Here is a 22,135-nt window from a genome sequence, read left to right on the forward strand (position 1 = left end):
CCAATAACAAATACGTCAAAAGAAATAAATAAAAAGGTCAAGACTACCTGCTTGTCCCTTGAGTGCAGGCTGGACTTCATGACCTACTTCTAGTGACTGGAACATGGCAGAGGTAACTGAGTCCTGAGACCAGGTCATAAAAGGCACATGGTTACCCCTTCTAACCCCCTCTCTCAGACCCCTCACTCTGGGGGAAACCCATTGCCGTGTTGCGAGCCACTCAAGCAATCCCAAGGAAAGGTTCTGTGCCAAGGAGCTGAGGCCTTCTGGCTACTGCCATGGCTAATGAGTCATTTTGGATGCCAATCATCCTGGCCCAAACCTTCCAAGGACAGCAGCCCACAAGAAACCCTGTGCCTTCCAGCTGAGTGGTCCCTGAATTCTGGACCCACCGAAAGAGGAAGATAATTAAGGTTTGCTGTTTTCAGTGACTCGGTTTGGAGAAATGAGCTCCATAGCAATAGATCCTAACTCACCAGGATCTTGGGTGAGTTACTTCACCTTTCTGGGCCAGTTTCAACCCTCTTTAAAATGGGAGTGATGTACCTGCTAGGAGACAGTTCTCCATTCAGTGTTCTGTGAACAGGGACATTGGCTGCTTTTGTTCTGGGCTATCTCTTCAGGAGACATTTGCGTAACAGCTTTGGAAGACAGGACATTCTTTCTTCCCTCAGGCCCCCTAAGCTTAGGACTCTTCTATAAGGCAACCCATTGTAGTTCTAAGTGTCACTTGGCCCTCTTCACCTAACCCTGTGGGGACTGGGGCTTAGAGAACCAGTACAGGACAATGCTGACATTCTGGGTCCTTGTGTTGTTCTGAATAACCCAGTCCTGTATCTGACCCAGGAGTCTCAGGTCTCTGATAGTGTACATGCAACTGCTGCAGGTGACTTATCTTGTATGGAGGGTAAAGTCTCACACGTCTCATGGCTCTTAGCATTACCATTCTCACAAGGAGGCTCTGCAGACTTCACAAATTAGCCCAGGTGAAGCACCTGGCATCATGGCTCCTGGCACATAGTAAGTAGTAACTTTTTTCTGGTACTAGGAATTGAATCCAAGGGCACTTAGCCACTGAGCCACATCTCCAGCCCCTTTTTAAACTTTATTTAGAGACAGGATCTTGCTGGGCCTCGCTGAGTTGCTGAGGCTGTTTGAACTCAATCCTCCTGAGCTGCTGGGATTATAGTCCTGTCCCCGCCAGCTGCTGGGATTATAGCCTGTCCCCACCAGGCTCCTTACCTATCGTTTTGCCACTGCTGGAAAAACCCACCTGGGCCAGAATTGTCAAAGTCATTATCATCCTCGTTTTCATTGTAGACTAAGGTCATCTCCAGGGTGCTGGTGTTGCTGTCATACACCACACAGTATCTCACACACTCCAGGTCTACGGACTCAGGGATGAGGTAGTCTTTATCCTTCTAAGGAAAACACAGAGGTGAGGTGGTGGGCAGCTTGGTTGAACATGGATTTCCTACATGTCAGCCCCAGAAGGAGCTGGAAGCAAAGATTATACCCCAACCCCCTACGCCTTCTGGAAACAGACACTTTGAAATTAAAAGTGACTTCCTGATAACTACTTTTCTGCATCCTATACTTCCTCTGGCTGAGAGCTACTAGCTACTAAATCTGCAAATGTATATTTTCTGACTTTGTCCCAAGTGCCTCCTCTTCCCTTATAAATCTTTCCCTGACCCTGTGCGTGAAGATGCAGATTTGAGACTAAGTTCTCTTCTATCTTCCTTAAGTTTCACTGACTTTGAATAAACCTAGTTTCCTCACCAAACAACCAGTCTCTGACTTTCTAGGTGGTGGTATTTGTTTATAGTGGTGGTTTAACTCATGGACACTCTACCACAGAGCTACACTCCCCAGGCCTTTTAATTTTTGAAACGGTCTTGCTTAGTGGCCCAGGCTGGCCTCCAACTTGCAATCCTCTTGCCTTAGCCTCTCAGTTGCTGGGTTTACAATTGTGCACCACTGTATCCAGCTGTCTCTCTAGTTTTTAGTGGAATGACCAGTGGTAAAGCCTTTCCCCCATGTTTCAAGAGGAGTGGAGATGTGCTGACTTCCAAGAATCTTCCATACCCACATCCCCTTCTAAGAAGGGCCAGCTTCAGTGGGCCAGACCAGAGGCAAGTACTCAACTAAAGACTGGCTGGTCTATTGAAGGGCTCACAGCCTATCAGGTCCTGGATTTGGAGTAACCATGACCAGCTGAATTAGTGACATTCTCTCTCGTACAGAGAGTGGTTGGCAGTAGGCCCCAATCCAAAACCACTCCTAAAGTGGCAGTCAGGAGGTCAGTGGAGTGGAAGTCATGAGCAAGCGGATGCCACAAGGAGGGCTGCCTGGTCAGGTATAAGTTCTGGGGGAGCAGGGATCTGGGTCCTTGTTAGGTGTCCTGAGCATCTACAATAGTGTCTGTACCTGGTAGGCCATAAATGTGCTTAAATTAATGGATGGCAAACAGAAGCCAGAAGAGGTAGGGATGGTGGAATAACCGTAATGCAGATCACAGGGCAAGGAACAGCAGATGCTGACTGCTAAGAGGATGATGCCAACTAGGGAGGAGACAGTGTCACCTAGGAGGGGATGAGGTCACCTAGGGAGGAGATGTAATCTCACAGCACTAGAAGGCTCAGAACCTACAAGATGTTCCAGAGCTTGAGGAGGCCTGCCTGTGACAGGGACAGGCATGAGCAGTAGGAACATGAGATGACGAGGATAATTCTGAAGAAGGGCTCACTGTGCTGACCCCCACATGCTTTCTTTTCTAAGAAGTAATTCACCTGCATCCCTGCCTGGCTTACATAGACAGGATATGTTACATTCCTTAGCAAACTACCTGTTATCTGCAGGAAAATGAGAGTCCAAAATAATATTGATAAGAGGAACCCAAGTTTCCCTGAAGGGGAACCCAAATTTCCCTGAAGGAGGAGACCCTTACAGAGACCAGATCCTGGAATTTACGGAGGTAAGGATAATTCCCCCTAACCATAAAATCTGTAAGAACAGATTCCAATTAGAACCAGTCAGCATGGGCCAAAGAGACCTAGAGTGGTCATGTCAGTGGGAACTTGAAAGTTTGATATCATCCTGTCAGTTACCAGACAAGAGGTGGACCTGGGTAGGACTCTCTGGAAACTTCTCTGGGATCCCAAATAAAACTAGAGTGAACCCTGTTCCATGAGAGCATCTACTTTTCCCCTTCCCATTCCTGCTAATAAACTCATTGACTATTACTCTGAGCAACATGTCTGAAATCTTTCTGACTTGATGACAGGAATCAGCATTGAAGGGGGGTCTTGGTGCTACCTGTTTCCTGGGAGGCCCAATTCTCCAACAGCTGGAGAAGAGCTGAGTCTGGTCCTCACTTGCTGACAGTATCACATGAGCCCTGTGACTCAGGGCAGCCTGAACCTGATTCTGGCCTCTGCAACCTAGCCTGAGGTAGAACCCCAGACCAGCAGAAGACCTGAAGGAGGGATTTAATAGGTTTCTCTGCAACACAAATGGGAGAAATCCTGTTTCTCTAAAGGAATCAGAAGTATGTTCAGGAAGGGGCCCAATAGATGTCACTCAGAGGAGAAAATGTAGACACAGGTTGAGGGTGGGCTTCTAGAGACAGAAGAACCTGGCAAGGGAAAAGATGTGAGCAGCCCCCGGAGGCTGGGATGCAGAGAGTTGGCATGTTGCCAGAGACCAGGGAACACAGATAGGAGTGCTGAGCTGGGAAATGAGACCCATACATGACAGAGAGGCTCAGAATAGGTTATACAAAAAGCAGAGAAAGACTTGAAAAAGGCCGCTGGAGTAGAGAGCCAGAGAACTGAAACTCCAGGGAGAAAATAAGCAGAAAATGACGCACAGGGATAGGGAAGAAGGAGGGCAGCAGACAGTAGCTTATTCCCAGAAAAATACTCATGCCAAGGCCCATGCTCCATGCTGATCTATATGTTGAAAAAGAGCCAGAGATGAAATGCATATGGCACTCTGGCAGTAGGGCAGGACAGGAGGGAATTTTGCAAGACACAATTTTAGAAGTAAACTCCTCAGGACCCTAACTGGATATGGAGGGTTGAAGCTGTAAGCCTGAGTGAAGGAAAGCATCCTGACAGGCATGAAAGAGACCAGGAAGATACCTTCAGGTAGCAGAAGGAAAGGATGTAGCTGAACCAGGGAAAGAAGAAACCAGAATGAGAGAGAACTTCAAAGTCAAGGGCAGAGGCTGTGACCAGGACTCAGAGGCTGGAGCGGATCTTCCAGGTATGGCCACGACTTAAGAGAGAGGACACCTGCAGGGGAGTGGAGAAGGCCTCAAAACAGGAGAGGACCACGGTGCCAGTAGCTGGGCTCAGTTGCTTGTGAGAATGTGGGAAGGAAAAAGAAGGGAAGGAGGGAAGGAGGAGCTTACACTTTTGGGTTAGTGTAATACCTCTATGGTTTTTTTTTTTTAATTAGTTATTGATGGACCTTTATTCATTTATTTATTTATATGTGGTGCTGAGAATCGAACCCAGTGCCTCACACATGCTAGGCAAGTGTGCCACCACTGAGCCACAACCCCAGCCCACCGCTATTGTTAATCATCTGCTCACTGCGTAGAACAGAAACTCTATGAGGGCGGGGACACTGAATCAAGAGTGTCTTATATTCTGGGGTACCTACTGCTTAGTGTCCCACAGGAGACCCTAGTGGACACAGGATGAAACCTCCCATTCCTTCCACCCTCACCAAGGTCACCAGCCTGCCCCAGATGCTGACTCAGGTGCGTACCTTCTTCACACGAAGGGCTGTGATCACATGACTCTCATCGTACTCCCTTTTGGAACGAACATCTGGAAAGAAAAGGGTTTAACTCAGAACCGGATTTACAGAGGAACACAGGACCAGACTATCTACAGTACATACTTTGTCATCAACATACTTTGGCAAGTCAGGTGATAGTTACTATCTGTTTAAAATCTGAGGTATATAGTTTCACTACTCTGGGCTGTCACCTCGTGACCCCCAGTCCTATTACATTCACACCCACACATCCCCTTATGGGACAATAAGACTTCCTATTTCTGATTTAGATGGAGTTTTCTCTGGGTCTAGAAAAGGAGGACTAGGAGCCAGGCACACAAGTTCAAGATCGGCCTGGGAAACTTGGTGAGACCTTGTCTCAAAGTAATTTGTGTATCTGTGTGGTACTCAAGATTTAACCCAGGTGTATTCCAACACTGAGCCACAACCCAGACCTTTTTATTTTTAACTTTGAAACAGGATCATTACAGGCACTTGCTACTACACTTGGAAAAATTCAAAACAACAGCAGCAACAAAAAATGAAAAGGGCAGGAGATGTAGCTTAACTTAGCTTGCTTAGCATGCATGAGGCCTGGGGTTCTATTCCCAGAAATGCAAAGGAAAAAAAAAAGGTAGCAGTAGGGGAGAAATCAAAGTGAAAGCGAGCTCACACTAAGTGCCCCACTGAGTTTAGACCCAAACTCAGGCTAGAACCTATGAGTTGAGGCCCTTATAATGCCATGTTAGGATATAAGGGGAGGTATTGATCTTCCTTATAGTTGGGAGGAACATGAAATAGGAATTGAGCCTTACATTAAAGACTTAAAAGATCTCTGTCTACAAGAAACTGAATCAGGTCTGTTTTGTGCATAGAAACTATGGCAAATGTGCCCATTTTGTTTCAGGCAAGTAATCCCTGGGGTCTAACTGTGGGAGAGACTTTTCATTTAGAATGAGCTGGTCCCGGGGCTGGGGCTGGGGCTCAGCGGTAGAGCACTTGCCTAGCACATGTGAGGCGCTGGGTTCGATCCTCAGCACCACATAAAAAAATAAATGTATAAATAAAATAAAGATATCATGTCCAACTATAACTAAAAAAATAATAATAAAAAAAAAGAATGAGCTGGTCCCAGTGGTGCAGGCCGGTAATCCCAAGATTTAGGAGGCTGAAGCAGAAGGATCACAAGTTCAAAGCCAGCCTCAGCAATTTAGCAAGGCCCCAAGCAATTTAGTAAGACCCTGTGTGAAAATAAAAATAAAGGACTGAGAATATAGCTCAGTGGTAAAGCACCCCTAGGTTCAATCCCAACCCCACCCCCCAAAAAAAAAACTGGTTCAAGACCATTGAAATTTCGAGGTCAGGAACAATCACAAAACCTTTCTGTGGGGTCACCTTCACAACTGCTATGGAAAGATGAATGAACAAAATTTTTTAAAAAACACATGGTTATGGAGAGAGAAAAACCTAGAAAGCCAACTCAATATGGAGGGAAAAGAACAAAGCCAGAGAACTGACATTATTCAACCTCTCTAGGCACTTACAGCTACATTGATCAAAGCAGTATGGTATTGGAAAAGAACAGAGAAATAGATCCATAGAACGGAACAGAATCCAGAAAGTGATCAACAGAACCTGTGAAGGAATGAAGGCAAGACATCAGAGACGATGGCATTTTCAACAAATAATGCTGGAATGATTGGACATTCATAAGCAAAAAAAAAAAAAAAATTAATCAAGATACAGACCTTACATTCTTCACTAAAACTAACTCAAGAGATCACAGACCCAAGTGTAAAATGAAAAGCAGTGAAACTCCTAGGAGATACCACAGCAGAATATCTAGATACGTTGGGGTCTGGTGATGACTTTTGGGATACAATACCAAAGCCTCAATCCACAAGAGAAATCGATGATGAGCTGGGCTTTGTTTAAATGTAAAACTTGAGCTCTGCAGAAGACACTGTCAAGAGAATGAGAAGGGTCTGGAGATGCAGCTCAGTGGCAGAGTGCTTGCCCAGCATGGGTAAGGCCCTGGGTTCCAACCCTGCATTACAGGAAAAAAAAAAAAAAAAAGAGGAGGAGGAGGTGAAGAAAGAGGAAGAAGGAGGAGGAGGAGGAGGAAGAGAAGAATGAAGATGGAGGAGGAGGAGTAAAAAGGAGGAGCAAAGAGGAGGAGGAAGAGGAAAAAGAGGAGAAGGAAGAGGTGGAGAAAGATGAATGAGGAGGAGGAGAAGGAAGAGAAAGAAAAGAAGACATAGTCTGGGAAGACATATTTGCAAAATACATACCTGATGCAGTACTATTTTCTTATGCACAAACCATTAAAATTCAACAGTGAGAAAATAACTAATTAAAAATGGACAAAAGATACGAACAGACTTCTCACCAAAGAAAACATACAGATGGCAAGCAAGCATATGAAAAAATGCTCAACATCTAACCTAATTAGGGAATTGCAAATTGAAATGATGGGAGCACTTACACCTATTGGGATGGCCCAAATCCAGAACACTGACAAATACCAAATGCTGGTGAGGATGTAGAACAGGAATTCTCACTCATTGCTGTTGGAAATGCAAAAATGATAAAGCCACTTTGTAAGAAATTTGGCAGTTTCTAGCAAGATTAAACAAGCTGTTTGCGGCAATTGTGTTCCTTGGTATTTGCCCAAATGGGTTGAAACCTTGTGTCTACACACAAACGTTCATAGCAGCTTTATTCACAATGGCACAAACTTGAAAACTACCAGAATGTCCTTTAGTAGGTGAGTGAACAAGCTGTGATATACTCTGAATATGGAATATTATTTAGCTCTAAGAAAGAGGCTATCAAACTATAAAAGGGCATGATTGCCAGGAGTTAAGAGGGAAGTAATAGAGATTGAACTCAGGGGTGCTTTGCCATTGGGCTTAAACTCAGCCCTTCTTATTTTTTTTAGGTTGAGACAGGGTCTCACTCAATTGCTGATGCTGGCCTGGAACTTGTGATCCTCCTTCCTCCACCTACCTCGTAGTGGGGATCACAGGCATGTACCACTTAGCAGCTTCTTGCTTTATTTTGATTCACATCACCACATCTGGCTGATGTGCTGCTGCATAAATTTTAGAAAATCCTAGGAAGTTAATATACTAAACCAAGAGACATTTCAGGCTGCTAACGTCTTTAACTGAAAGGCCATGATAGCATAATAGCACTGCTTTGTCCAGCTTTTCCTGTGTTTCACGTTAATTTTTAGTTCCTTATTAAGATTTGTCAACTGAGTCTACACTTAATGGCAAATTACTTGAAGAGTTTGCCTTCCTTAAAGTTTTAGCACTTAAAAATTATTTTAGAGATGAGAAGAGACATTTAACTTAAAGAAAAAAATATAAGAAAAAGTCTTATAAAATCCAGGTATCACTTCCTCAGTTTGAACCACTATCTCTTATTTGTGTATGTCAATCATCATGAAAGTGGTGATTTGAATGGGCTCTTTAAAAAATTAGTGCTTTAATTGCTTAAGATGTTGCATATCATGGGTTTTTTTGTTTGTTTTGCTTTGTGGTGCTGGGGATTGAACCTAGGACCTTAGTGCATGCAAGGCAAGCACTCTACCAGCTGAGCTATGTCCCCAGCCCATGTTATGTGGTTTGTTTGTTTTTTTTTTTTTTTAGAGAGAGAATTTTTTTTTTTAATATTTATTTTTTTAGTTCTCGGCGGACACAACATCCTTGTTTGTATGTGGTGCTGAGGATCGAACCCGGGCCGCACGCATGCCAGGCGAGCGCGCTAACGCTTGAGCCACATCCCCAGCCCCATGTTATGTGTTTTTAATCTATGCAGTTCAGTATTTCTAGAATGGTGTTTGTGTCCAACAGTTAAAACTTGACAGATACATATGAATTTTTATTTTGGTATCTTTAGAAGGATGTTTTAGGCTTGTGAAAGGGCAGTTTTTCTTTCCTACAATTGTCTTTTTTGCAGACTTAATTACTGTGTGTGAGTTTTTGAACAAATGACAGATACAGGTTCAATACACTGGTTTTCATTTCTTACATCTGTCAGAATCTGTATGTCATAAGTTATTTACTTTGAATGGATGTAGCAAAATTCATAGCTCTGTTTTGATCTTCCAATAAATAACACAGCTTCTATATTGAGTAGATTTTAATCTCAAATACTAATCCTCAGTAATACTAATACTAATTTTGGGGTGGGGGGGCCTATTTTGGTGTATACATTTTCTATATTGGGGAGGAGGCTGGGAGCTGAAACTGGGTTGACCTACCACTAAGTTATATTCTCAGTCCTTTTTAACTTTTTGGGGGGTGGGTAGAGACAGGGTCTCACTAAATTGCCCAGGCTGGCTTGAACTTGGGATTCTCCTGCTTCAGTGTCCAGAGTCACTATGATTTACAGATATGTACCACCTGCTGGCACACCTATTTTCTAAAAGTACTGTGATAAATCATATTTCAGAAGAATCTTTTTCCATAAAGGATTGTTAAACAGTCAGGGACCCCCATGAAGAATAGGATCCCATAAGATTAAGCAAATAAAACCTCAGAAAGGAATGAGACAAACGAATTAGCTCTCAGCCTTAAGAAGTTAGCAGACAAACCAGAAATTTAGGAGTTAACAAGTGAAACCATCTTCAAGTCCGTGGAATGGAGATAATGCATTTGGAGTTGGGAGGTTGAGAAATCTGCTGACCTTCTGAAACTATGTGGTCTGCAGAAATAACAAAATGGCCAGAGGTGGACAGATGAGGTCACTAAATCAGAACCATTGAGGCAGGACAAGAGGGTACCATGTTCTGGAAACAATAGCAGGGGCTTTACCAGAGAAGGAGCAGCTCCAGGTGGTGAGAGGCCAACGTATGCATAATCATCACTAGTTCACCTTGACCTTTTAGCACAGTCAGATTCTTACCCTAGGTGGGGACTTCAGGTGGTCATGAGACATGCCACACATGGAGCATGAGGAAGAGCACAGGCACAACTAGAGTCCCACTTCTACACATAATGACATCAAGAGACCCAGTTCCAGGGCTGGGGTTGTGGCTCAGTGGTAGAGCGCTTGCCTAGCATGTATGAGGCACTAGGTTCAATTCTCAGCACCGCATATAAATAAATAAAATAAAGGTTCATCAATAACTAAAAGAGAGAGAGAGAGAGAGAGAGAGAGAGAGAGAGAGAGAGAGAGAGAGAGAGAGAGATATGCAGTTCCAGCCCATCAGGTAGATGACATAAAAACTATACACTTCTGTCCTTTGCTCGAGCCACCCTGACCCTCTTAGAGCTGTCTTGGTTCTGGCTTAAGCAGAAGCTAGTATCTTCTAATACTAAATTCTTGGCTGGGGTGCATTCCTTTTCACCATCTTTGTTTTTTTGGAAAAACAGAAAAGAACGTCTCTGGGAAAACAAGGGAACCCATGTCCTTTGCTCTGTCTTCCAGGGGCTGACAATGACTTTGGAGTTTTTAGAAAGGGAAATGAGGGCAAGGGTTAAAGGGGATTGCATTAAACTTTTTTTCTTTTTGTGATACAAGAGATTGAACCCAGGACCTTGCAGATGCTAGGTAAGTGCTATCACTGAGCTACATGCCCAACCACTTTTTATTTTGAGACAGAACTAACTAAATTGCTGAGGCTGGCCTCAAACTTGCAATCCTCCTGCCTCAGCCTCCCGAATTTTTGGGATTATAGGCATGCTCCACCATGCCCATCTTGTCCACCTCTTTGAGCATGCAATATATAAAAAAGAATGATCTCCAACTAAGGATGCTCAGGACTGTGCTCACATACATGGACAGTCTCTCCAGTATTACCATGCATACGTTTCCATAACAAAAGCAAAAGGAATAAAAGCAAGCTTTGTTAGGTATCCCCAGTGCTCTCCTTACTTGTACAAGTAATAAACCTTCCTTCATTCTTTCATCTCCTGGTTGGGCGTATGGGTTTACACTCCTCAAGAGCAAAACCACTGTGTTCAGTGACTAGCTGGCATACTAGCTGCAACTTCCCATGAATTGGATGAAAAAGGCTGATAAAATCTAAGTATAGTTCAGATTTGGGATGGGGGGTGATAGGGATTGAACCCAGGACCTGGGGCGTGCTTGGCAAGCGCTGTACCACTTAGATACACCCCCACCCCCAGTCCAGATTCTTTTTTTTAATATTTATTTTTTAGTTGTAGTTGGACACAATACCTTTATTTTATTTATTTTATGTGGTGCTGAGGATCGAACCCAGAGCCTCGCACATGCTAGGTGAAGCACTCTATCACTGAGCCACAACCCCAGCCCCCCAAGTCCAGATTCTTAAAAACACACTAAGAGATCTCTACAATCTGCTGCTAGATAGCCTGTTTCTATAAGTCAGTCTTCAAAGGCACTGCAGCTACCCTGGCACTCTACGGGGCACTTGGTATGACAAAGCGTTGAGTACTCCCAAACATCTCTGTATATTCTTTGTCCAGTTGACAAAGAATCTGAAAGGATCTGACATAGAATCTTTGGCAATTCTTGATGATAGCAGTTACTCATTGCAGTAAAATAAAGTATAATCCCAAGAGGGAATCTTGGACAATTCTGAACTCCCTGTTTACTCTGAACACTTTATGTTCCCTTTATTTCCCTCTGTCCGGTGGCCTCTTTTGAGTCAGGTTTTGGATTTTGGCAGCACAACATGGAAGATTTATGTCTTTATACAAGTTACAAATCAAGTACAAACTTTCTAACAACTAGTTTTAATTTTATGAATGCATTTTTACAACTACTATATATAATTATAATACCTAATGAAAACAAACTAATATGAGTGTATTTCCATAACCAATTAGGTACTTACAGAAAAAGCTCCCCTCTCAATCAATTATGCTCTTGTACACCATCAATTAGAAAATAACATTGGAAAATAATAAAAAGCATTAACACAAATGGATGTGTATATAGAAGATTCCCATCTAAAACTATATCCAAAAGTAAATTCCAGATGGATTAATGTCTTAAATTGGAAAAGCAAAACTCTCAAAAGAAAAAAAGAAAAGGAGCTGGGGATGTGGCTCAAACGGTAGCGCGCTCGCCTGGCACGCATGTGGCCCGGGTTCGATCCTCAGCACCACATACAAACAAAGATGTTATGTCCACCGAAAACTAAAAAATAAATATTAAAAAAAATTCATTCTCTCTCTCTCTCTCTCTCTCTCTCTCTCTCTCTCATCTCTCTTAAAAAAAAAAAGAAAAGAAAAAAGAGGCTGGGGATGTAGCTCTGTGGTAGAGAAATTGCCTAGCATGCCTAAGGCCTGGATTTGGTCCCTGGCAACACAAAAGGAAAAGAAAATAGAGGAGCAGCTTTATAATATCAGGGTTTATAAGGAATTTGTTCTTTTTGCTAGTGGTGCTGCTACTAGGAACGGAACCCAGGACTTCATGCACACCTTCTACCACTGAGCAACACTCCCAGTCCATGATAAAGAATTCTTAAATAACATCCACACAGGAAAATAATAACATCCTGAAGGAAGATATTGATCAATATTACCACACCAAAATTAAAAACTATGCAAAAAAAGACATCATGAACAATGAGTAAAAGTAATCCAAAGAGCCAGTTGTGGTGGCACACGCCTGTACTCCCAGCAATTCAGGAGGCTGAGGGAAGAGGACCACAAGTTCAAGATTAGTCTGGGCAACTTATTCAGACCCTATCTCCAAAACAAACAAATAAACAAAAAGTGTTACGTGCCTGTAATTCCAGCAGCTCAGGAGACTGAGGCAGGAAGACTGCGAGTTCAAAGCCAGTTGCTTAGGGCCTCAGTAATTTAGAGGCCTAAGCAACTCAACGAGAGGCTGTCTCCAAATTAAAAATTTTTTAAAAAAGAAAACAAGGCTGGGATGTGGCTCTGTGATTAAGTGCCCCTGGGTTCAATCCCTGGTACCAAAAAAAAAAAAAAAAGGCTGGGGATATAGCTCAGTGGCACAGTACCCCTGATTTTAATCTCCACTGCTGGAAACACACATATGTGAATATCTCAAATGCACAAAAAGCATTTCTCCAGATTTAACATCAACTCATGATAAAACCACTCAATAAGATAGGTATGGAAACCATTTACCTTGATAGAATAAAAACCACATATTAAAGACCCATAGCTAATATCAATCAGTGGGGGAAAATGGAAAGCTTTTCCTCAAAATCCTTGCATTTTGTACAATGGAAGGATTCCAGTCTCATCATTTTTATTCAACATAGTACTAGAAGTTCTAACCACGGCAATTTGATAAGAAATCAAAGACATCAAAAATCAGAAAGGAAGCAGTAAAATTATCTCTATTTGTTGATGACATGGTTATATGTGTAGAAAATCACAAAGACTCAACAATAACAAAGAAACTAAAGCTGCACCATAAAAAAGTCAACACACAAAAGTTCAGTAGTTTTTCTGCACACAAGTATTCAATATGCAAACTAAGCAAACATTTCAAGAGACTGGGTGTCCCTAGCTCAATAGTAGAGCTCTTGCCTAGCCTGAGCAAGGCTCTGGGTTTGATCCTGAGGACCACCAAGACACAAAGAAAAAAATAATCCATTCACAATAGCAGGAAAAATAATACAAACAAACTTAACCAGAGGTGAAAGACTTATACACTGAGAATTATAATACATTGATGAAGGAAATTAAAGGTATCACAAATAAATGGAGATACATTTCATGTTCATGAATCAGACAAATACTAAAAGGTCTACACTACCCAAAGTGATTTGTAAATTCAATGCAATCCTTATCAAAATCCCAATGGCATTTCTTAGAAGGAAAAAAAAATCCTAAAATTCACATGAATCACAAGAGATTCCAAATACCAAAAATCAATTATTGGGGGGAGTGGGTACTGGGATTGAACCCAGGGGTACTTAACCATTGAGCCACATCCCCCAGCCTTTTTCATGTTTTATTTTGGGGCTTGCTAAGTTGCTTAGGGCCTCACTTGGTTGCTGAGGCTTTGAACTTGTGATTCTCCTGCTTCAGCCTCCTAAACCTATGGGATTACAGTGTATACCACTGCACCCAGCTCCAAAATCAATCTTGAACAAGAGTAAAGCTGCAGGCTTCACACTTCCCGATTTCAAATATTTTACAGAAATACAGTAATCAAAACATTATGACACCAGCTTTCAAATCAAACATATGGACCAATGGGACACAACAGAAAGCCCCAAACTAAATCCATTTGTTTATAGTCAGCTGACCTTGGACAATGGTGCCAGAGATATACAACAGGGAGGAAATATACAGTTTCTTCCATAAGTGGTGCTGGGAAAACTGGATATCCACATGCTAAATAATGAAATTAGACTCTTATACCATATTTTACAAAATCAACTCAAAATAAATTGAAGACTTAAATGTTAGGTCTGAAACATGAACAACTAGAAGAAAGTTCTTGACATTGATCTCCCCCAAATAAATTAGAACTACAAATGATCCAGCAATCCCATTCTGAGTACATATCTAAAAGTCATTTAATCTGTTTTTCAGAGAGACACCTGTACTTCCACTGCTACATTATTTACAACAGTCAAAATACAAAAACAGGGCTGGGGTGTAGCTCAGTGGTAGAGGGCTTGCCTAGCATGCATAAGGCCCTGGGGTCAAGGCCCACACAACCCAGAGGAATCTCAAACATGATGATGGCCACAAACAGCCAAACACAAAGGAGAAAATGCTATCTGATAATATTCACATAAAATCCAGAAGCCAGAAGAAACTTAGCTAGAAGCATCTACGCTTAGGTGAGATCACAAAGAAAAACAAGCAGTTCTGGGCAGATTACTTCTGGAGGAGAGGAACAGAGTAGCAGTTGGGAGGGTCCGGTGGGCCTGTTGGAGCCCATCCTCTAGCCCTTGTTCCATGACTGTTTGCTTTGTGATAAATCAGAAAACTCAATTTTTTTATGATAATACTTGTATGTGTTACATTTCACAAGTAAAAAAATCCAAGAAACACTAAAGACTGGGAAAAGGTATTTGTAACATGTGTAAACAACTAGCATCCAGTAAAGGACTAGCAACCAGAGTATATAAAGAACTCCTACAAATCAATATGAAAAACAAAAAATGACCCAATAGAAAAATGGAGAAATATGAATAGGTACTTCACAGAAGGGGAAGTCACGGTGGTCAATAAACAAAAATATTCAATCTTGTTAACAACTATAAAAATGAAATTAAAACAAGGAAAACCTATACCTATCAGATTACAAAAAAAATGGCTGGTTGGGCACAGGGGAACACACCTGTAATCCTGACAACTAGGGAAACTGAGACAGGAGGATTGCAAGTTTGAGGCAACTTAACAAGAGTTTCTCAAAATCAATGAAAAAGACTGGGGATGTAGCTACTGGTAGAGTGCCCCTGGGTTCAATCCCCACTCTGGGGGTGGAGAATGATGTTTCTTACGCTGTAGATGGGAGTGCAAACTGATGCAAGCCCTCTGGAGGACAATTTGACAGTGTGGTAGAGCTGAATTTCCAACTTAGTGATTCCTTTCCTGTGTATATACCTGAAGAAACTACCTTACACAGAAATACGGAAAAACACACAAGCTTGCCCACTGCAAAATGCCTTTAACAGGAAGACACACAAGCAACACATTGCAGTGGACAGCGAATGGAAATAAATTTCAACTGACAGTTAAAATTAGTTAACTGGGTATTCCCAGAGACATGGGAGAAATGCTCAAAAATATACTTTTTGGGGGGAGGGGTACTGGGGATTGAACCCAGGGGTGCTTATGCACTAAGCCATATCCTCAGCCCGTTTTTATTTTGAGACAGAGTCTCACTAAGTTGTTTACAGAGTTTCAAGTTGCTGAGGTTGGTCTCGAACTTGCGATCCTCCTGCCTCAGCCTCCTGAGTCACTGGGATTACAGGTGTGTGCCACTGTGCCTGGCTCAAAAATATACTTTTAGGGCTTGGGATATAGCTCAGTTGGTAGAGTGCTTCCTTCCCATGCACAAGGCCAAGGATTCAATCAATCCCCAGCACCACACACACACACACACACACACAAATTTATACACATACACACTTCATTTATTTATTTAGTCTTTAAAATATGCTGACTTTAATTCTTTTGGATAAATACCAAGGAGTGGTGTAGCTTGATCATGAGTTAGATTTATTTTTAGATGTTTATTTCTATGGGGTGCTGAAATTTGAACCCAGTGCGTCACACATGCCAGGCAAGCACTCTACCACTGAGCCACAACCCCAGCCCCTTATTTTTAGATTTTTGAGGAACCTAAATACTGACTTCCATAGTGGCTTTCCTGATTTATGTTCCTACAAACCACATGTAAGAGTTCCTTTCTTCATGCATCTGCATTCTAACTGGAGAAAAATGGAATCTCATTTGGTTTTGATTTGCATTTCCCTGATGGCCAAAGATGTTGAAGATTTTTTTCATGTATTTGTTGGCCATTTGTACTTCTTTTGAGCAGTATCTATTCAGTTCACATGTCCTTTCATTGGTTGGATTATTTGGTTTTTAGATGTTGAGTTTTGGGAACTCTTTATATATTCTGGATATTTGTCCGCTGTTGGAATGGTAACTAAAGAATATTTTCTCTCATTCTGTCAGTTGTCTCTTCATTTTAAAATTATTTAACTTGCTGTGAAGAAGGTTTTAAATTACAGGCCAGCTCATTTATTCTTTCTCTTATTTCACATTATAGAGATTTAATTCAGGAAGTTTTTGCCTGTGCCTGTATGTTGGAGTATTTCCCCTACATTTTCTTCCAACAGTTGGAAAGTTTCTGGTCTTATAGTTAGGTCTTTGGTCTAGTTTGAGTTTACTTTTGTACAGAATGAGAGAAATTGAGTTTCATACTTCTATATAGGGATATTCAGGGTTCCTAACACCACTTGTTAAAGAGACTGTTTTTTCTCCAAGGTATGTTTTTTTGGCACATTATCAAGACTCACATGAGTATATCTGTGTGGGTTTGTCTCTGCGTCTTCTAGTCTGTTCCACTGGTTCACATGTCAGCTTTTTGCTAGTATGGTTCTATTTTAGTTATTATGACTTTGTAGTATAACTTGAAATTGCAATCCCTCCATATTGGCTTTAGGCTTGCTATATACAGTCTTTATGATATTGAGGTAAGTTACTTCTATTCCTAGTTTTTTTTCCCCCGGGTTTTTATTATGAAGCATTGCTGAATTTCATTGAAGGCTTTTTCTGCATCTGTTGAAATGATCATGTGATTCTATTCATGTGGTGTATTACATTTATTGATTTGTGTATGTTGACCCATCCTTGCATCCATGGAATGCAATAAACCTGATAATGGTGTATAATCTTTTTAATGTACACTTTAGTTCAATTTGCTAATATTTTATTTAGGATTTTTGCATGTATGGTCTACAGTTTTTTTTCCTTGAAATATCTTTATCCAGTTTTGGTATGAGGGTGATATGGGCTTCATAGAATGAGTTTAAAAGTACATCTTCCCTTTCAGTTTCATGGAATAATTTGAGGAGTATTGGCATACATACTTTAAAAAAAAAAAAGGTTGCAGCTGGACACAGTGGCGCAGGCTGTAATCCCAGCAGCACAGGAGGCTGAAGCAGGTGGATCACAAATTCAAAGCCAGCAAAAAGCAAGGCGCTAAGCAACCCAGTGAGACCCTGTCTCTAAATAAAATACAAAATAGGGCTGGGGATGTGGCTCAGTAGTCCATCCCCAGTGCCAAAAAAAAAAAAGTTGCAGATGATTATATATAATGGCATATTTAAATATCTGGCATAATTATATTTATATATCCTATATTATATTACAATATTTACTATAGTTAAGCACTTAAACCACACATTATTTTGTGAAAATACAGAAGCCGTCATTGCTAGTGAGGGAAATGAATGTCGTCAGGATGAGGTACCAAAGAGGGGCACATCTGTATCTACCATGTTTTGTTTACTAGATTAAATCTGAGTGGTGGGCACAAGGGTGTTTTTTAGTACTACTACATTTGCTATGTTTAAAATATTTCACTAAAACAAAAAGAGGACTAGAAAAAGTCTTCTGGAAACTTCTAGATCCAAATTAGGATGATTTCCAAGTCCCACAGAGCCAATAAGCCAAACCACTTTTCAAAGTCTTTGATGTGGGACACCATTCTTCACATTTGCTGTTGTCTGTGGGTTGTATATGTACTCACCCAATAAACAGAGATAGTTGGGTTCAGTTAATCTGGACAGTTTTGTAACCTGATTCAAGATGTTGTAAAGTTCTGTTGGCTCACAAAAAACCAAATCAGCCATCCTATTGGGAAGAATCAATAATGCACAAGTTTAATATATCTCTTTTTATTTAAGAAAAATGACCATAAAGATACTGAATTAAATTTTCTTAACATCCCTTCAAACTTAATATAAGTCATCCGGAAGCCTTTGAAAATTGGAAGTGAAATATGTGCAGAGGAGACTAATATATGGAACCCCATAGAGCTGTAAGATACCAGGTCGGCTGCATAACAGCCGTCAATCAGTTCATCCGTTCACTTAGCCAACCACAGACCACGCACTGAAAACAACCAGGATAAATAAGACTGACCCTTGCAGAGGGCCTAAGCCCAAGAAGGAGGAGCACCACAAGAGAATAAGCATGTACTGTTACAATGGGGTTTCTCACCTAGTCAGGAACCAGACAAGGGTTGTCTAAGGATGTGACTGCTAAGCTGAGGCAGGACACTGGGCGAGGTGGAGAAGGGAGAAGGTGAAGAAGAAATATTCTGTTAGCAGCAGGAATGAGCTCAATACCTGAGAAAGTTAAAGGAGTCTGTTTGGCTACAGCTGGAGAGTGTAGGGGATAACCTGGGGAGCCCTGCAGACTGTGTCAGGGGTCATGACAGTGCTGGATGGAGAGGCTGATGGGTACAGAGGTGGGCTCTGGTGCCTGAGGGCAGGGGCTGCTCTTGGGACACCGATTCCTGGGCACAACTAATTCTGGAAGGGTTGGACCTCTCCAGCAACTTCTTGTAGGAAGCTTCCTTTTAGAAAGGGAGGCAGAGTAGAACCCCTGGAGGCAGCAAAGAGAGGTTGGGGGGAGTGGAGTCCAGAGGTAACCTGGTTCAAAACAGACTCCATTTCAGAGTGGCCAGGGCAGCGTTCCTCAGCGACTTCAGTCCTCCAGGTCAAGTTCAGCCTCCACACGAATCTGCACACAAACATCCTCTTGTCCCTCTCTCATCTCTGCCCTCCTTTCCTTTACTTCCTCACCCCCAGGAATGTCAAGGTCTCAGGTTGGAATCCTGGCTGTGCCACTTCCCATCAGCTGCCTGACCTTGAGGAGTAGTTACTCTGTGCCTCAGTTTCTACCTCTGTAAAATGGGGGCAATAAGAGTGTTCCCCTTCTGTAAAACGAGCACAACAGTCCCTGCCTGCTGCCTGTGGATTCAGGAAGCTAGCCAGGGAAGGTATTCTGAGCAGGGAGAAAATGCTCTGTAAGCACTGACTGTTGACGCAGGTTTCTCCTCTGGAGCTTCTAACCCCAAACCACAGAAGCTGGTCTCATCAAGGTCACTGACAGTGTCCCTCTTGCCTAAGCCCTTAATAACCCACCATGTAACAGTGAGTGTTTTTCCTTCCCCAAGCACCCGCTTCTCCCAGGACTCCATACTCTCTAAGCTTTTCTACTTCCTCTCAAGACTGTTCCTTTTCAGTCTTTGTCAAGGGTTTCCCTCTTCATGTAAGGATGCCCCTGGGCAGGGTCGTCTTTTTTCTTCCCCATCTATACACTCATTCTAGGTCACGTTTTCTAAACATTGGCATCCTTGACATTTGGGCTAGGTAACTTGCTGTGGAAGGGAGGGCTGGCCTGGGCATTGTAGTAGTTTAGCAGCATCCACACAGTAGAGGCCAGTAGCAACATCCAAAGATGTTGACTACTGTAAGATACTGATTTGGCACTGGGTCCCAGAAAGGCACAGTGGCTCAGCCTGAGGCAGGAGGATCACAAGTTCAAAGCCAGCCTCAGCAACTTAGCAAGGCCCTAAGCAAATTAGCAAGACCCTGTTTCAAAATTTAAAAAGTTCAAAAGGGCTGGGGATGAGGCTCAGTGGTTAAGCACCTTTGGGTTCATCCCCACTACCAAAAAAAAAAAAAAAAAGTCCCAGACATTGCCAAGTGTACCCTAGAAGGATGATGCAATATTGCTTCTAGTTGACAGCCATTAATCTAAGACTGAGTCTCAGTGATTCATTTGGTACCTTCAACACCTCTTATATAACAACAATTCCCACATCTTACCCTCTCTCAGACCCCTCACTCCAGACTCTACCTGGATACCTGATGGGCATCTCAAACATAATGTGGCCAAATAGAACTTATTATGTACACACGCCCATACCTCCAATACCTGCTTATCTCTTAGCCTTCAAGAAAAAGCACCATCATGCTCCAAATCGTTTCAGCCCAACTGCCGAGTCCCTCTTTCCCTTCCCCATTCCATCCTCTCTCTGAGCTCTCCCTCCCACATGGATTCCAAGCCACCTGCTCCTCTCCACTGCTCCTGATGACGCATGGCTGCCCAGCTGGGCTCTCCGTGTCTGCTTTCTCCCTAGTCCACTCCTCACATGGAAGTCAGGGCCATCTTTTCAAACTACAAGAGTCCTTGTCTTCACCTCACCTGCAGACATCTGAAGATACAGTGCTCATTTGTATGAGGAGAGCTCTGAGCCCATGGTTCATAAGAACAGAGACCTGCCCATCTTGTCCATTGGTGTATCTTCCCTCAGTGCCCAGGATTTATCTATCACAAAGCAGTGCTCAATAAGCATGTGCGGAATGGACATTGCTACTTACATTACACACATGGGGCCAGTTTGTCCTGCCCCCATGTTTTCCCCATATAGATTCTTTAAAGGACCTCTTCACTCCCACCACCCCCAGTCAGGTGCCAGGTCCTCTGTCTCTGAAAGCCCTGTCCCTGGGCCATCCTAGGGAATAGAAAGTACAGAAGAGAGGGGATGGGGTCTAAACCTCCATCCTCACTGAGCCAATCTAAAAGCTGGCCCCTTTGAAAAATCCATCTCCTCACTGAGTAGCCAAGGAGCAGTTTCTGAGCACCAGATAAAACCCCAGCCTCGGGGCATCTCTTCCTTCAAATACCTCTCCTTCTCAAAGGGGGCACTCTCTGGTGAAGAAACAAATGCCCTGGGCTGGGGATGTGGCTCAAGCGGTAGCGCGCTCGCCTGGCATGCGTGCGGCCCGGGTTCGATCCTCAGCACCACCTACAAACAAAGATTTTGTGTCCGCCAAATACTAAAAAATAAATATTAAAAAATTCTCTCTCTCTCTACCTCTATCTCTCTCACTCTCTCTTTATATTAAAAAAAAAAAAAAAAGAAACAAATGCCCTTTAGCAGCTGGCAAGGCTGCGGGGGAGGTGGAATCAGTCCCCAAACCTAACAGCACATTTCTGAAAGGATAAGCAACCCTGGGGGCAGAGATCAGGGGCAGATCCCTGGGTTGAGAAATGAGTGCTACCATCCCTTCCAGCACTCCTCCAAACTCCAGAGTTTAGATGTTCTTGGATCCACCATTTGGGCCCAAAGTATATCCGGATGTCATGCTTTTATTTAAAACATTCAAGCAATATGCTTTTTGTCCAAAGCATTTTCCTTAGTGGATGCCACTAGCCAATTTAAATTGGTTTTCCATATTTCACAATTGACCAATTCCAGTTTTTTTTCTACTTTCAATTTTGATAAATCAAACTTATTTTCCCCCCAAGATCAAATATTTTCCATGTGAATCTTACTATGAATATTTTTTCCTTAATTTTCATCATATCAAATTGAATTTTCTGGGAGCCTCCAGTCACTGTGAATTTCATTGATATTACTTCTACCAAGTCTCATTTTCTTGGTGGCCTATCCAAAACAGTGGGGTCAAAATGGCAAGTTTAAGAGGTCCCTTTAATTCTGGACTTTTTTATGGGGGGTTACTGGGAATTGAGCCCAGGGCACTTTACCACTGAGGTACATTCCTAGCCCTTACTTTTTGAGGCAGGGTCTCACTAAGTTGCTGAGGCTGGCCTCTACCTCCTGCCTCAACCTCCCAAGTCTCTGGCACACAGGTGTGTACCACTGCATCCAGGTATGCTAGGCTCTTTCAGAAAGCTCTTCATAAGATACTTGCAGGACATTTAGCATGATTGTCCTTGCATGGGGGATGGTCAGAGGGAACATCTTTTGGTGATCCACATTGATGGGGCTAAGAAAGATGGATCTTCCCATCTTTGCCCCCATATTTTCCCCATATAGAGTCCTTAAAGGACCTCTTCACTCCCATCTGTGT

The 22,135-nt window shown here is 42.5% G+C and overlaps 1 protein-coding gene across 1 annotated transcript in view; it reads right to left on the reverse strand.

Annotated features, from left to right (window-relative positions):
• Styxl1 (serine/threonine/tyrosine interacting like 1) overlaps window positions 1-22,135 on the reverse strand; it is a 51,639-nt gene that overhangs the window by 22,727 nt on the left and 6,777 nt on the right. Inside the window, exons 2-4 of the mRNA XM_046422811.2 lie at window positions 17,995-18,098; window positions 4,780-4,841; window positions 1,274-1,421 (exon numbers count right to left, since the gene is read on the reverse strand). Coding sequence (XP_046278767.1) covers window positions 1,274-1,421; window positions 4,780-4,841; window positions 17,995-18,097 — 313 coding nt within the window. The 5' untranslated portion in view covers window position 18,098. The remainder of the gene's footprint in view (window positions 1-1,273; window positions 1,422-4,779; window positions 4,842-17,994; window positions 18,099-22,135) is intronic.

This window comes from Marmota monax, unplaced genomic scaffold (assembly GCF_021218885.2).
Source record: "Marmota monax isolate L192 unplaced genomic scaffold, Marmota_monax_Labrador192_F-V1.1 WCK01_AAM20220418_F8-fsc00237, whole genome shotgun sequence".
NCBI classification, from domain to species: Eukaryota; Metazoa; Chordata; class Mammalia; order Rodentia; family Sciuridae; genus Marmota; species Marmota monax.